This window comes from Danio aesculapii, chromosome 3 (assembly GCF_903798145.1).
Source record: "Danio aesculapii chromosome 3, fDanAes4.1, whole genome shotgun sequence".
Taxonomy (NCBI): Eukaryota; Metazoa; Chordata; class Actinopteri; order Cypriniformes; family Danionidae; genus Danio; species Danio aesculapii.
In genome coordinates, this window is record NC_079437.1 from 43308999 (window position 1) to 43324888 (window position 15890).

Here is a 15890-nt window from a genome sequence, read left to right on the forward strand (position 1 = left end):
GAACCAATTGGCCTGGATTTAATAGATTATTAGGGGTCTTATGTGCGGGTGTGTCTTGGAAGAAGAGATCGCCGGGTAGGGGGGTGTGTCGCTCAGCTGGGGGAATCCCAAGCGGTGACGTCACGCGCTGTCTCAGGGGAAGGGCTGGGAATTTCCCGGTGTAAAGACTTTCCCCTGGAACAGTCGTGTGACGACACGCTGAGACATGCACTCGAAAGAGTGCAGGTGATAGATGGGGAAAACCTCCAGCCTGACCGGCCCCTCTCCTATCCATATTTTTCGATCATTAATGACAGGGTGTATCGAGTGACCCAAGACGCTCAGACAAAAGAAGATACTACCCAATTATTAGTACCAAAGAGCCGTTGGGAAATGCTTTTCCAGGCGGCTCATGCTAATCCTATGGCTGGACATTTAGGTCAGGCGGCCACATTAAATCGCCTCATGACCCGATTCTTTTGGCCGGGCATTCACGGGGATGTCAGCAAATGGTGCGCTGCGTGCCGTGAATGTCAGCTGGTAAATCCACCGGCCACCCCAAAAGCGCCTTTGCGCCCGTTACCAATTATGGAGATGCCCTTCGAGAGAATTGGTATGGATCTCATCGGGCCATTAGAGCGATCCGCACGCGGGCACCGGTTTGCACTAGTCCTAGTGGATTATGCAACCCGCTACCCGGAAGCAGTAGCGCTCCGTAACATCTCAGCAAAAAGTGTGGCGGAAGCTCTGTTTCGTATAATCTCCCGAGTGGGAATCCCCAAGGAGATTCTCACTGATCAAGGCACCGCGTTCATGTCACGCACCAAGCGCGAACTTTATGGATTATTGGGCATTAAATCCATTCGCACCAGCGTCTATCACCCACAAACAGACGGGCTGGTGGAAAGGTTTAATCGCACGCTTAAATCAATGATCCGTAAATTCGTTCACGAGGACGCGAAAAATTGGGATAAGTGGTTAGAGCCCTTGTTATTTGCTGTGCGGGAGGTTCCCCAAGCCTCCACGGGGTTTTCCCCCTTCGAGCTTCTCTATGGCAGACAGCCCAGAGGGGTTTTGGATGTCATTAGAGAGGCTTGGGAGGACGAGCCTTCTAAGAGTAAAAATGAAATTCAGTATATTCTGGACCTTAGAGCAAAACTCCACACACTGGGGCGGCTCTCTACGGAGAATTTGCTTAAGGCTCAGGATGACCAACGCCGGCGATATGACAAGGGCACTAAACTACGTAAATTTGCACAGGGAGATAAAGTCCTTGTACTATTACCCACTTCCAGCTCTAAATTACTCGCCAAGTGGCAAGGGCCGTTTGTGGTCACACGACGAGTCGGTGATCTCGATTACGAGGTGGTTTGTTCGGACAGGGCTGGTTCACGTCAGATTTATCACATTAATCTGCTGAAGCAGTGGAGGGCGCCGGAGGAAGTGGCGCTGGCTACGCTTGTTACTAACGAGGATGACCTGGGGCCAGAGAGCCCCGGCCGGGGACGGCCGGGCGCTCTGGTCACCGGAGGGGATCATCTCTCAGCGAGCCAGCTCCTCGATATCCGCCACCTCCAACGTGAATTCTCTGATGTGTTCTCACCCCTGCCCGGTCGTACTAACCTGATTCAGCACCATATCGAGACCGAACCGGGCGTGGTCGTTAGGACCCGGCCGTATCGCCTACCTGAACACAAGAAAAAAGTGATTCAGGAAGAATTGAGTAATATGTTGAAAATGGGAGTAGTAGAAGAGTCCCACAGCGACTGGGCCAGCCCGATTGTCTTGGTACCCAAGACTGACGGCTCGGTCCGGTTCTGTGTGGATTATCGCAAGGTAAATGCGGTGTCAAAATTCGACGCCTATCCAATGCCTCGTATTGACGAGTTGCTTGACCGGTTAGGTGCTGCTCGATTTTACTCGACTTTGGATTTAACGAAGGGCTATTGGCAGATCCCCTTGACTCCAATATCCCGCGAAAAAACGGCTTTCACAACGCCGTTTGGATTACACCAATTCGTGACACTTCCGTTCGGGCTGTTCGGGGCACCGGCAACGTTTCAGCGTCTGATGGATAAAATACTCGGCCCTCACGTGGCATATGCCGCTGCTTATTTAGATGACATCATCATTTACAGTAATGACTGGCAGCGGCATATGCAACACCTGAGGGCGGTATTGTCGGCGCTGAGACGGGCCGGGCTCACGGCTAACCCACGGAAGTGCGCAATTGGGCGAGTGGAAGTAAGGTATCTGGGCTTCCACTTAGGCCACGGGCAGGTGCAGCCCCAAATTGATAAGACTGCAGCTATTGCCACCTGTCCGAGACCTAAGACCAAGAAGGAGGTGAGACAGTTTTTGGGGCTGGCGGGATACTATAGGCGTTTTGTCCCTAATTATTCGGCCCTCGTCAGCTCATTGACTGATCTCACTAAAAAGGAGGGACCAGATACCGTCCAATGGTCGGAGCAGTGTCAACAGGCCTTCTCAAAGGTAAAATCTATACTTTGCGGGGGGGCCACTATTGCACGCTCCTGATTTTGCTCTCCCCTTTCTGTTACAGACGGATGCATCCGATCGGGGTCTGGGGGCGGTTCTCTCCCAGGAGGTGGCAGGAGTGGAACGGCCGGTGCTGTACATTAGCCGAAAACTCAGTAAGAGTGAGGCTAAGTACAGCACCATAGAGAAGGAGTGCCTGGCGATCAGGTGGGCCGTTCTCACTCTTCGCTATTACCTCCTGGGCAGGGAATTCGTCCTCTGTTCAGATCATGCTCCTCTCCAGTGGCTTCACCGCATGAAGGATACCAACACGCGGATCACCCGTTGGTATCTAGCGTTACAGCCTTTTAAATTCAAGGTGGTCCACAGGCCGGGGGCGCAAATGGCTGTGGCCGACTTCCTCTCCAGGGCGGGGGGGGGGAGGGCTGCAGGCCGGACGGCTCCCCGGCCTGAGGCGGGCGGTGGGGGTATGTGGAGAGGTAAGCATGATCGAACACCCAATGAGGGGGGAGAGCAGGCTTGGAGCCCGGCGGCTAATCAGCAGGCCAATCAGAAATAATAAATAACACCTGTTTATTCTAGTGATTGGGCCGGAGAGACAACCTTCTTAAGGAGAACAGAAGGAACAGCCGGGAGAAGAGGGAGAGAGCACACACACACGCACACTACGGGTGTTGTGCACTCATTTAAAAATAAAAGTATACTGTTTACCTGAATCGCCGACCCTGTCTTCTTCTTCCCCCAATATCGAACTTTGCTACAATATTGTTGGCCAAAAGTTTAGGGTTTGTAAGATTTTTGTAATAGTTATTTTAATTTAAAGTGTCTTATGCTCACTAAGACTGCATTTTTTGATTAGACAGACCAAAAAAAATTGAGATTAAAATCTGAAATATTAAAAAAATTGCTTCTTTTGCAAACTCCTAGACCATTTGTCAAAATATCACCAAATTTTACTCAGATCATCGTCAGACTATGATGACCAAGTGTTTAAATTCGTGTCAATAGGCAAAATGGTTTTTGTTTACGGCACCGACAGATGTGCTGGTGTAAAGTCAAACTGCATCTGAGGCTGTCTCTTCGCAAAGCTTATTTACTGACACCAATCATTAGGTTCTTCATTGTCACCCAACACTGACCACAATACATCAAATTTGTAACTCTGCCACCTATTGGTCAAAAGTTATAAACCAATAAATCATTCATTCATTCATTTTCTTTTTGGCTTAGTCCCTTTATTAATCAGGGGTCGCCACAGCCGAATGAACCACCAACTTATCTAGCATATGTTTTACACAGCCGATGCCCTTCCAGCCGCAACCCAGTACTGGGAAACAGCCACACACTCTCATATTTACACACACACACACACTCATATATTACAGCCAATTTAGCTTACCCAATTCACCTATAACTCATGTCTTTGGACTGTGGGGGAAACCCACGCCAACACGGGGAGAACATGCAAACTCCAAACAGAAATGCCAACTGACCCAGCCAGGGTTCGAACCAGTGACCTTCTTGCTGTGCAGCGTTCATGCTATCCACTGCACCACCGTGACACCCCAATAAATCATTTATACATTAATTGTTTTAATGATTTTCTGATAATTTAAGTGATACTTCAAATGAATTGAACATCTCTTTGTTTCATTTGGTCTGATGCTCCTTATTAACCTTGTTGCTTTTGGCTTCTGGACTGCTTTGCTCATTCTGGATCAGCACTGCTTGGCCCCTTAATGGCTGCTTGCAGCTATATTTAATAATATTTTTTTTATTAATTAGTACTTCATAATTTGTTTCAGTATTAAAAGCTATTTCTGAAACCACAATGTGTTTTTTAAAAGAATGTTTAATGTTCAAAGTTTATTTATTTGTAACATTTTTTTACCACTACTTTAACCACAATTACTGTAAATTTAATGCATCTATGCTGAATAAAATGTAAATAAGAAATAAGAATAAATTATATGTAGTCTGTTATTTGTTTAAAGCTTATTTATTTAGAAGTTACCATATTTGTTTTACATTTTTCTTCACTTGTGAAGGGAATAATTCATACTTAAAAAAAATTTTACTGAATTATTTATGCTATTGATGGACCCGTGTGTACCTGTGAAGTTCGAAACATCTGTTGACATAGAATTTATTAACTAAAGATTAATATCAAATGTCACAAGTGCACAAAAGGATCAGAAAAAAAAATTAAAATAAATAAGCAAACTTTTTTCATACTTTAACACACAGAAATGTATATTAAACAGTGATATATACGTATCAATATATATATATAAAAGGGGGACTAATAATTCTGACTTCGGCTGTATATACACACACACACACACACACACACACACACACACACACACACACACACACACACACACACACACACACACATATATATATGGTGACCCTAGATTAATAAAGGGCTAAGCCAAAAAGAAAATGAATGAATGGAATAACAAATGGAAAAGGGAAATATGAAACACGAGTTCTCAAATATATTTTTAAAATACATTTTATATCTATGTAATTTTTGGTCACTTTAATGCATACTTTCTGAAGAAAAGTCAGACAGAAAACTGACCCTCTGTTTTTGAACTGTACTGTACTGTACTTGTGGCCAGCTGTATTTTTAGCCTGTGACAGACCTCTTTCTGCAGCTCGCATTTATCAGCTGTCCTTGTTTTGCAGGTCTCTGTAATGCTGACAAGCAGAACAAGGCTGGTTACACAGCCATCATGTTGACAGCTCTGGCTGCCTTCAGCTCGGACAGTGACCTTCAGACCGTCCTACAGCTGCTCCGCACCGGCGACGTCAATGCCAAAGCCAGCCAGGTGCGTCCCCTTCTGGCCCTACACAAAGAATGTCAATCCACATACTGTATTAGTATAGCTACCCAATCTGGCCATTAACATACAATCATACAACAATGTTTGCCCAAACATTCACCAACAATCCCAATCTCAATAAACATTTTATTTAAAATTAGCATTTTAACTCTGTTTATGTTTTAATTACTTTCCTTACAGTAACAATTGTTTAGAAGTTCTCCATTTATTTACTGTTGAGGATACCGACCTGACCTATATTTAATATTATTAAATTATTATTGTATTATTAAATGTATTCAATTTTCATCATAGGACAAGTGAAAATCTTTTCCAACTTGGTCTGAAAAAGTCTTAAATTTAGTTTGGTGAAACCTGCTGAAGTTATAACCTGAAGTTACCAGTATCTTCAACTATTTCCGGTTAAACAATAAACTGATATCCTGATTCCTTGGGCATTTTAGACACAATAATAAATATTTTTGTAGATTTTATATTTCATAATTTCATATTTTTGCATAGATTTATTAAAGAACACATTTAATTTAAGCCTCAACAGAATTTATTATTAATATCTGATAAACATAAATACAGCATGACTCCCTTCTGAATAAACGCCGGACTCTTTAGACATTTATCGCTACCTACAGTGCTCAGCATATATGTGTACACCCCTCACAAATCTATCTTTTAAATTCATATTTTAATAGGAAGCTCTACTATATTATATTTGTGCATATACATTAGATTAGTACTGAAGCCAAATCTGGAGCTTATCTAACAAAATAACTTCTGATAACGGTCCAAAAACTAGTACACCCAAATTTATGTTATAAAAAAATATTAAATACAAATGTAAAAAAGAGGAAAAATCAAGAGAAGCAAAAAAATTGAGAAATTTAGTTGAAATTTTGTACGCTGTAATTTCTTTTTGCAATATTTTGCTTGAATTTTTGTATTATCTTTCAATTTCTAAATATGTTTGGTGAGTAAAATATTTTAATAAATATATCTGTTTAATAAATCTGCACCAAAATACATTGTTAATATTCTCTAAGAAATGGATTCAAAGATTCATTTTCAAAATGGGGTGAACTCAGTTATGCTGAGCACTGTAGATGCAGTTTTAGCTTATTATAAAGAGGATTGTTTCATTAAAACTACTTTATATTTTCATATTAATCAAATAAGTGGATAAAATAAAGGGGAACAAGAAGATAATTCAGCCTGCACTCTAAAAAATGTTGGGTTCCACACTATTGATTTGTGTTGGGACAACATGAAGGAATTAAGTTAACTTATTCGTTTTTTTACAATTTAAGTGGATTGAGCATAAAATAATGATGTTGTCCTCACAAAAACACTTAAGAATCGTGTTGTTTCAGCTCAATTTAAATAAGTAGCTTGAACAAACAAGCAAATGTCATTTTCTGCCTGAAAAAATTTAATTTTGTCCTCATTTACTAACTTTCGTGCGATTTCAAAGGTTTGTTTTGCAGAACATAAAAAATGTTTTAGAACTCCAGTAAATGCTCTGAAAATATATCAAAATATCAGTCAGATGTAAGTTCTGAGTGAGAAAATTATATTGTAACCTAAAGGTCCATGAAAAAATATTCTAAAGCTACTTTTTTGTAAATGTTTACTTGATTATCATATTTAACACATTAATGACTTTATAATTTCTCAGGTAAATGTAAAATACTACACATTATATAACATATAATATTCAATAGCATCATTTAATTAGATGTAAAAAAAAAAAAAGTAATCAAGTAAGAGTCTTCTCTTTATCCTCAGACTATTGTCTTTTAATCTATTACACACAAATAAAAAAGACTTCATACTTAAGTTTGACAGCATAGGGCACAGTATAAGTATGTGAATTGGGATGCAGTATGAGTCTGCTTGCGTTTGTGTGTTCATGCATAACCATTAAATTATATAAGCAATTTAAGTCAGAATTATTAGCCCCCCTTAATCATTAGCCCCCCTGTTTATTTTTTCCCCAATTTCTGTTTAATGGAGAGAAGATTTCTTTTCTTCTTTACACCTTAAAGTGACATTTAAAGTCTTAACTAAGTTAATTAGGTTAACTAGGCAGGTTAGGGTAATTAGGCAAGTTATTGTATAATGATGGTTTGTTCTGGAGACTATCGAAAAAAAAAATAGCTTTAAGGGGCTAATAATTTTGACCTTAAAATGGCTTTTAAAAAATTGTAAAAACTATTCTAGCCAAAATAAAAAAATAAGACTTTCACTAGAAGAAAAAATATTATCAGACATGCTGTGAATTTTTTTTTTTCTCTGTTAAACATAGGGGGAGAAGGGGCTAATAATTCTGACTTCAACTGTATATATATTTTGGTGACAAATTTGTACCCAAATGTAAGCACAATTTGACAAAATCTCTAAAAGCCTACCTTTGGTGACATCCTCATTTTAAAATCTGATATCAATAGAAAGAAAGCAAAGTCGTTTGGAAATTTATTAAATGCAGAAAGACCTAATTATTGACCTTGAAAGAACAACAGCTCATAACTCCTCATCAGAATTAAATATTTAAAAAAATAAATGACAGAATGTTTTCTGTGATGGTTGGTATGGTTGGAGTAAGAGGACAAAATGTACTGTCTTTACAGTATAAAAATCATTATGCCCCATCAATGAAAACATGGAACTCAATGTGTGTGTTTGTTCAGGCAGGGCAGACGGCACTGATGCTAGCGGTCAGTCATGGCCGAGGGGACATGGTGAAGGCTCTGCTGGCGTGTGGAGCTCAGGTGAATCTGCGGGACGATGACGGCTCCACGGCGCTTATGTGTGCCTGTGAACATGGACATGTGGACATTGTGCGCCAGCTGCTGTCTGTGCCCGGCTGCGACGCCACGCTCACTGATAACGTCAGTATCAACACAGTTTTATTATTTACCTTTCACTCTTATATTGGCTACACTTTTTTTTGTTATCTTTGCATCTTCAGTGTGGTATACAATTGATGATTACAATAAAGCAAACAATAAAGCAGTTTTGGTAAACTATCAACAACATTTGAAAGATTTTGTCTGCCAAATCAACAACATTCAGAAACATATACATAATTGCATCAGCATAATTGAGTACACCCCATTTTGAAAATGAATATTTGTATCCATTTCTCAGTGAATATAGGCCATGTATTTTGGTGCGTTTAAACAAAACAGATTTATCAAACAGATGTATTTAATAAAATTATATTTTAGTCACCAAACATATTTAGAAATTTAAAGATAATATGATTAAATTCAGCCAAAATATTGAAAAAAAAAATTACAACTTACAAAATTTTTTTTTTTTTTTTGCTTCTCTTGATTTTCCCCTTTTTTAAATTTGTATTTAATATTTTTCTATAATACATACATTTGGGTGTACTAGTTTTTGGACCATTATTGTAAGTTATTTTGTTAGATAAGCTCCAGATTTGGCTTCAGTACTGACTTATTTAATGTATATGCACAAATATAATATTGTATAGCTTCCTATTAAAAATATGAATTAAACGCATTTGTGCTGAGCACTGTATTTTTGCCAGTATAAATGAGCTACAGATACAATTTGAGCTACAGATAACTTTGTGTGTGTGCGGGTGTGCGTGTGCGTGTGTTTCCATACATTTAACATACTGCCCAGACATTATAATAGAAACCTTGGTCTGCTTTCGGCTTATTGCTTTGACACATCAAAGTGGCCACCATCTATTACAATGTCTATAGGTACTGCCAGTCTCTATTCAGGCTTTGTTTACGTACGTAAATGTGTGAAGGATCACAAGCAATCTATCAAAATTCCACTTTTTTCCTGAAATAAACTTTGTATTTGGGGATAATCCAGCGCAGCTCTTTAATAATGAGCTGAACTCTCCTTCCTCTCTACGTAGGCTAGTATTAAATGAACTCAATATTCAGTTTATTCCCTCTTATTCCCAGAAAGTATCACTGCTTAAATTGACTCCAAAATGTTTTGTGTTTTTTTGTATTAATTAATACGCATTGGATTCAGTGTGCAAGGTTTGTTCATATGTTTGTATATGAATACGAAAAAACACATACGAAAATTTTGTGTGCAAACCTTTAAAGTTGTCTAAATTAAGTCTTAGCAATGCATATTACTTATAAAAAATTGAGTTTTTATAAATCTGCTGAGGGAAATTTACAAAATGTCTTCATGAAATAGGATCTCTGCTTGATGATTTTTGGCATAAATGAAAAATTGTGTCACATTGACCAATACAATATATTTTTGACTATTTGGCTATTATATTATATTGGCAAGAATTTAAAGGTATACCCAAGACTGGTTGGTAACACTTTAGTTGGCAACACTCTATTTTAGATCAAAATTCATGCTATTAACCACACTGTAAAGAAATCCTGGTTGCCTTAAATTTTAGAGCTAAATCAAATTAACCTTATGAGTTCATTGAACTTATATAATGTTAAACTGATTTAAAACAGCTACTTATAAAATGAAGTTAGAACATGATGAACTTAGTTTAAGTTAAGTTACAGTGAACTAAAACATATGTTAGGACTAATTGATCATATTATTTTTTACAGCGTACTGGCTTATTACCTGCCTGTTATTAAGATATTAAATATTTGTTAGTAGTTATTAAAAAAAGTATGATCTAATAAATTGTAATGTGATGGGATGCTGACAACAGAGGTGCGGACCCAAATGCAGGATTTATTATGAGAATGGTCAGGCAAGCGATGGCCAACAGCGTCAAACAGATACATGCAGGCAAATCCAGAGTCATGGTCATAAACAGGAGGATGGTCAAAAGGCAGGCAGCAGCCAGGAATAAACAATACACCAAAGCAGGAATCTAACACGGCAAGGCAAACGCGTCTAGATGTTCCCAAACTGTACTACAAGACTCAGCAACTAGTGTGTGTGTGTCTGTGTTGCTTTTAAAGTCCATGTAATCAGTTCAGATCAGCTTCAACCGTGTGTGTTATCAATCAACAGGAAAACTGGAAGGGGTGTAAAGGAGCAATGCATGACTGGATCTATAGTCCATGTAATGGCGGATTTGTATTTCTATGGCGATCTGCATGTTTACCAGCGATCTAGAAAGATTAGATTGCTGGTGATTGTGACATAAATATAATCTTAATATAAAGTATGATCTTATTCTGCATCCCTAATCCTACCCAAAACCTAAACCCAACACTGAAAAAAATTATATCTGTAAAATTGTTGCAAACAATTTATATGTGTTGAATTTAAACAAACAGAATAAATTTAGTAATGTTCAACTTAGTTTGTTTGTTTAAATTCATGTCACGTGTGTGAGCGTGTCGAGGGACAACCAATGTAGGACCCAAGTGTAGGTTTAATAAGAATAGTCGTTCAAGCAGGCAATGGTCAATAAAGGAGTTGCTGGTACATATGGACAATACAAATCGTAGTCATTCAACAGGCATGAGGTCAAAATAGCTGGCAATACAGCATGTAACGATAAACAAGGCTAAGGTCAAAACAAAGCGCTAGAAGAAGCTACAACAAACAAAGACTCAGCAACGACCTAGTGTGTATAAATAGTCCAAATGATCAGCGAACACAATTTTCAGATGTGTGTGTCTTCAGTGGTGATCACAGACTGGTGTGTGAAACGACATGATGGGATTTGTAGTTCATTAAGGTAACAAATGTAGTTTACCAGTGATCTGCCAGAACTGGATCGATGGTAATCATGACAATTCAGCCCAAATAATTTGTTTACAACCACTTAACTTTATAAAAAAAACTTGTAAATCCAAGGAATCATCTTTAAATCAATTGTTTTCAGTGAACTTCTACCTTATTAACAATTAATAAACAGCAAATTAGTGGTTTATTAAGCATGTAGAGTAAGTTAATGGTTTGTTAATACCGTGAATTGTGACCTAAACTAAAGTGTTACTGACTAGTTTGTGGTCCAGGGTCATAAATAGGAAAACTCCACATCTTAAATCAAATTGTGTTTACTTTAGGTATGTCTTTATCTATATTGAAGTGATCAAAAAAATCTATGTTTACATGGCAGATTCTTAATCATAGTATTATCTTAATCATTCATTCATTCATTCATTCATTCATTCATTTTCTTTTCGGCTTAGTCCCTTCACATTCACACACATGCATACACTGTGGACAATTTAGCCTACCCAATTCACCGATAGCGCATGTCTTTGGACTTGTTGGGGAAACCAAAGCACCTGGAGGAAAACTACGCGAATACGGGCAGAACATGCAAACTTCGCACAGAAATGCATACTGACCAAGCCAAGACTTGAACCAGAGACCTTTCTGCTATGAGGCGACAGTGATACCCACTGCGCCCTATCTTAATCATGTTAATATTAAAATATTATCGTCCATGGACACATACTGATGTTTATACTCCTTTGTTTATACTTGGCGGTATGTTTAAGTATGTGACCGTGTGTGTGTTTTTGTGTTGCAGGATGGCAGCACTGCTCTCTCTATCGCGCTGGAGGCCAGTCAGAATGACATTGCTGTGCTTCTGTATGCACACCTCAATTTCGCCAAGCCGCCTTCTCCTGTAAGTGTTTTCGCCTGATATTTTCACCCAATATCTAAAGTTACAAATGACAAAATAACATGATCTGCCCCAATTGTTTTCTTACTCAACAGGTGTCACCAAAGTCTCCAATTCTGGGCTCTTCTCCTCCGTCCTCTGAACTGAAGTAAACAGATGTCATAAATCTGAGCTGTCTTTTCTTCCAGCAAACCTTCCTTGTCCATTCCACTGTCTATGTGTGTGTGTGTACATGTGTGTGTGCGCACTTGTTTTTATAACATGTTGGGCACTTGTGTTGACTAAATCAAAGTCCTTACTGGTAAACGTGCTTATAAATCATACAGAATGAAGTATTTTGAAAATGTAAAAAAAAAGCAGATTGTTTTAGTCCCCATTGATAGTACCCATCGCGATATAAGAACAAGTGAGAGAGAGAGAGTGTGTGTGTGTGTTTGTGTGTGTGTGTGTATACACAGTTTACTTTTAGAGGTATAAAAATTGTGCACTCTTTTAAAAGTCTTTAGCACTTGACACCATTGGACAACATTTTCTCAACATAGGCTCATTCTGAAAACGTAGCCGTATATACATTTCTGGAGATCGCGAATTATGTAGCCAGAGGTACGTATGGCTGCATTTTGTCTTTAAAACAAACACTACGGGGCAGTATGATGCTGTTCCTTTTCGCGCTTACCAGCTAACCGCGTTCTTTTATGTGGATGGCTTTCCCGCTGTTACCAGTTTGTCCAGTAGCTCCACATGTACATCGCATGATTTAAGACGCAGAGCAAAGCTGACCGCGGCGACGAGATTTGAGTCTGACGAATAACGGTTCTAGAAAGCGGGTAAGAATAAAACAGAAGCCAAAAAATAAAATAAACAAATAAATAACAGAAAGAGAAGGTGGTAAAATCTGAAAACATGGTAAAAATCAGGCGAAAACAAAGACTGCAAAAAAAACGTAGCTCCTGGAACACATTTGGTGCTCTCTCCAGAAATGTATATAGGGGTACGCTTTCAGAATGAGTCTGGGTTGGTTTTTCTGTTCCTTTTGTAGCTTTTTTCCATTATAGCACCAAACACAGGTTTGAGATTTGATTATAAATAACAATGAGCGTGTAACAGCAATATAATTCATCTAGTGCTCTACTTGCTGACATGAGTGTTATCTAATATACTAAGGAAGCCTGTTTTCAGCAAAGAATGAAAACAGAAACAGGAATTGTCCACATGTTTAAGCCCACATCTCACAATTCTTCCTTTATTTCTCTGAAATTCATATTACTATGAACCTATTTTGAGTTATAAACCTCTAAACATTTATATGTAAACGTACATCCCTGAAAAAAGTAATAATTATGGGATGTAAACTTAGAATTATGATTTAAAAATCGAATTATGATAAAGTCCTACACTAAACAAAATGATTCATTGAATTTACTAGATTTTTTTAAGGTAAGTGGTTGCAAACATTTTATATGGGCTTAATTTAAACAAGCAAAATTACAAAATTCACATTACTAAATTTAATTTGTTTGTTTAATAGGCGACGCAGTGGCTCAGTGGTTAGCATTGTCACCTCAGCAAGAAGGTCACTGATTCGAGTCTCGGCTGGGTCAGTTAGCATTTCTGTGGGAGTTTGCATGTTCTCCCCATGTTGGCGTGAGTTTCCTCCGTGTGCTCCGGTTTCCCTTAGTCCAAAGACATGCGCTATAGGGGGGAATGTGAGAGTGTATGGGTGTTTCCCAGTACTGAGTTGCAGGTGGAATGGCAACTGCCGTGTAAAGCATATGCTGGATAAATTTAAGGTTCATTCCACTGTGGTGAACCCCTGATGAATAAAGGGACCAAGCAGAAGAAAAATGAATGAATGAATTTGTTTGTTTAAATTCAGCCCATATAAGTGATTTCAAGTCAAGTCAAGTTGGCTTTTATTGTCATTTCAACGATATATACAGTGCAGTACACAGTGAAACGAAACAGTGTTTCCTCAGGACCAAGGTGCTACATCAAACAACATAACTTGACAACGTAACACAGAATGAAATAAAATAAGACAAACTAAAATAAAAATAAGAATAAGAGTGCAAAGTGTGGTTTGTGCAACAGTTTGTGCAAATAAGACAGGACAGACAAGACAAGACAAGACAAGAAACAGTAACGCCGACCAGAACACTACAGATGTTGTGCAAATAATGGATTGGTTTACAACCACTTTCCTTAAAACATCTAATAAATTACTGTAATTTTACATTTATATCTCGCATTTCTGAGTTTACTCTTAGAGTTTTGTTTATATCTAATAAATTAGTTTATATATCAAATCAGTTCTCAATTTCTCTATATTTTTCTCAGTTTTGAATGGTTTCTATCTTTCAGTTTCAAATAATTCATTTCAGATGTGCAAGTCACACTGCAAAAAGCGATATTTGACTTTAAAAAAATGAGTAAGTAAATGGTTAAGTGCAGTGTAAAAAGTGATAAAAAGTGCCCTAAAAGCAACAGGTTGACTTTACAAAAATAATGTAAGTAAACCCATTGTAACTTGGAACTGTTAAACTGACTTAATTTGTATTATTATGCAAATTGTATTTACTTCTTAAAAAAATAAGAGCTAATCACTTTGTCCAGTACACGTTTATTATAATTTTTTTTTCAGCTTTTCCATATCTAGCAGAAAATCCAGAGTCCAGCGTGTCTTCTAAATTCAATACAGGCTATAATTGTAGATATTATAGACATGATGAAGCACCAAATATGTAACATTGTAATAATTGCAGTAATTATTTGAAAACAGATGTGCTAAAATAGTCTAACACTATAAAAAAAGGATTAGTTGACTTTAAAAAAGTGAGTACAATAAGCATAATAATAAAAATTAAGTCAGCTTAACAGTTCCAAGTTACAATGGGTTTACTTACATTATTTTTGTAAAGTCAACCTGCTGCTTTTAAGGCAATTGGTTTACTCGCTTTAAGTAACTAAACACTTTTTACAGTGTAAACAAACTGTGTGCATAATTATAAAAATTAAGTCAAGTTAGTTCTAAGTTGCAACAGAAATATTTTAAATTTTGTAAGTAAAATCATCTTGCCACTTTTAAGGCAATTTTTTACAGTTCACTAAGGATTGTGAGATGTTTATTAATAATTAGAAATTCAATTAATTAATTAAATTAATGCTTTTATCTCACAATTTCAAGTTAGAATCGGCTACAAGATTTAATCTTTGAGATAAAAAACAAATAAAATCTTGTGAGATACAAAAAATGATAGAATTCTTAGTTTATATCTCACAATTCCAACTTTTTCCACAGAACATTGCATTTACATCTTGCAATGATGAGTGTATTGAGATATAAACTCAGAGTTATGAGATCATAAAAGTCACTATATTTTTTTAGCCCTGGACAGAAACAGGCTTCCATACTATGTTAAATTTATACGTGTGTATTTACTTTTAACTATCAGCAATATTTACAAATCATGCAGTCACACCCATGCCACACATGATTAACATTTTTAAGAACAACTAATGTAAGTGTGTCTTGATCAAGTGTCCTTTCACGGTTTTTACTATCTTCAGTAAAGCAAGAAAAACACATTCTGAGTTTCCACACCAGCGGTTTTCAGATTAACTTTTGATAGACTGTGATTTTCAATAATAGCCTATATTTGTCAAACCCGATCTAGTTTCTGCCCTAGGAGATTTGTAAAGCCATCTTTTACAGGTTACATTGTATCTTTTTACTGAATGAACTGATCACACCTGTTCAGATTCATGTTTATATTCAGTGTTTGAATCATCTGGCCGGTGCAGTATTATGCTCTCTTCAGATTGTAGCCTACTCTGTTTACTCTGATTCATGAAGGACTGCATGATTTTGTCATTTAGTTAAAAAATGGGAACCCTTTACAATAACAGTACTTGAATAATGAGGTATTAATATGTAAACTAAACATTATTATGGACTAGTGATGAGTTAATGTGTTCACTAATCATGAACTAAC

General features: G+C 37.6%; 1 protein-coding gene across 1 annotated transcript in view; it reads left to right on the plus strand.

Annotated features, from left to right (window-relative positions):
- LOC130221516 (KN motif and ankyrin repeat domain-containing protein 2-like) overlaps positions 1–14346 on the plus strand; it is a 58291-nt gene extending 43945 nt beyond the window's left edge. Inside the window, exons 10-13 of the mRNA XM_056454046.1 lie at positions 5176–5318; positions 8015–8215; positions 11803–11901; positions 11994–14346. Coding sequence (XP_056310021.1) covers positions 5176–5318; positions 8015–8215; positions 11803–11901; positions 11994–12050 — 500 coding nt within the window. The 3' untranslated portion in view covers positions 12051–14346. The remainder of the gene's footprint in view (positions 1–5175; positions 5319–8014; positions 8216–11802; positions 11902–11993) is intronic.
- Positions 14347–15890: the final 1544 nt, after the last annotated feature.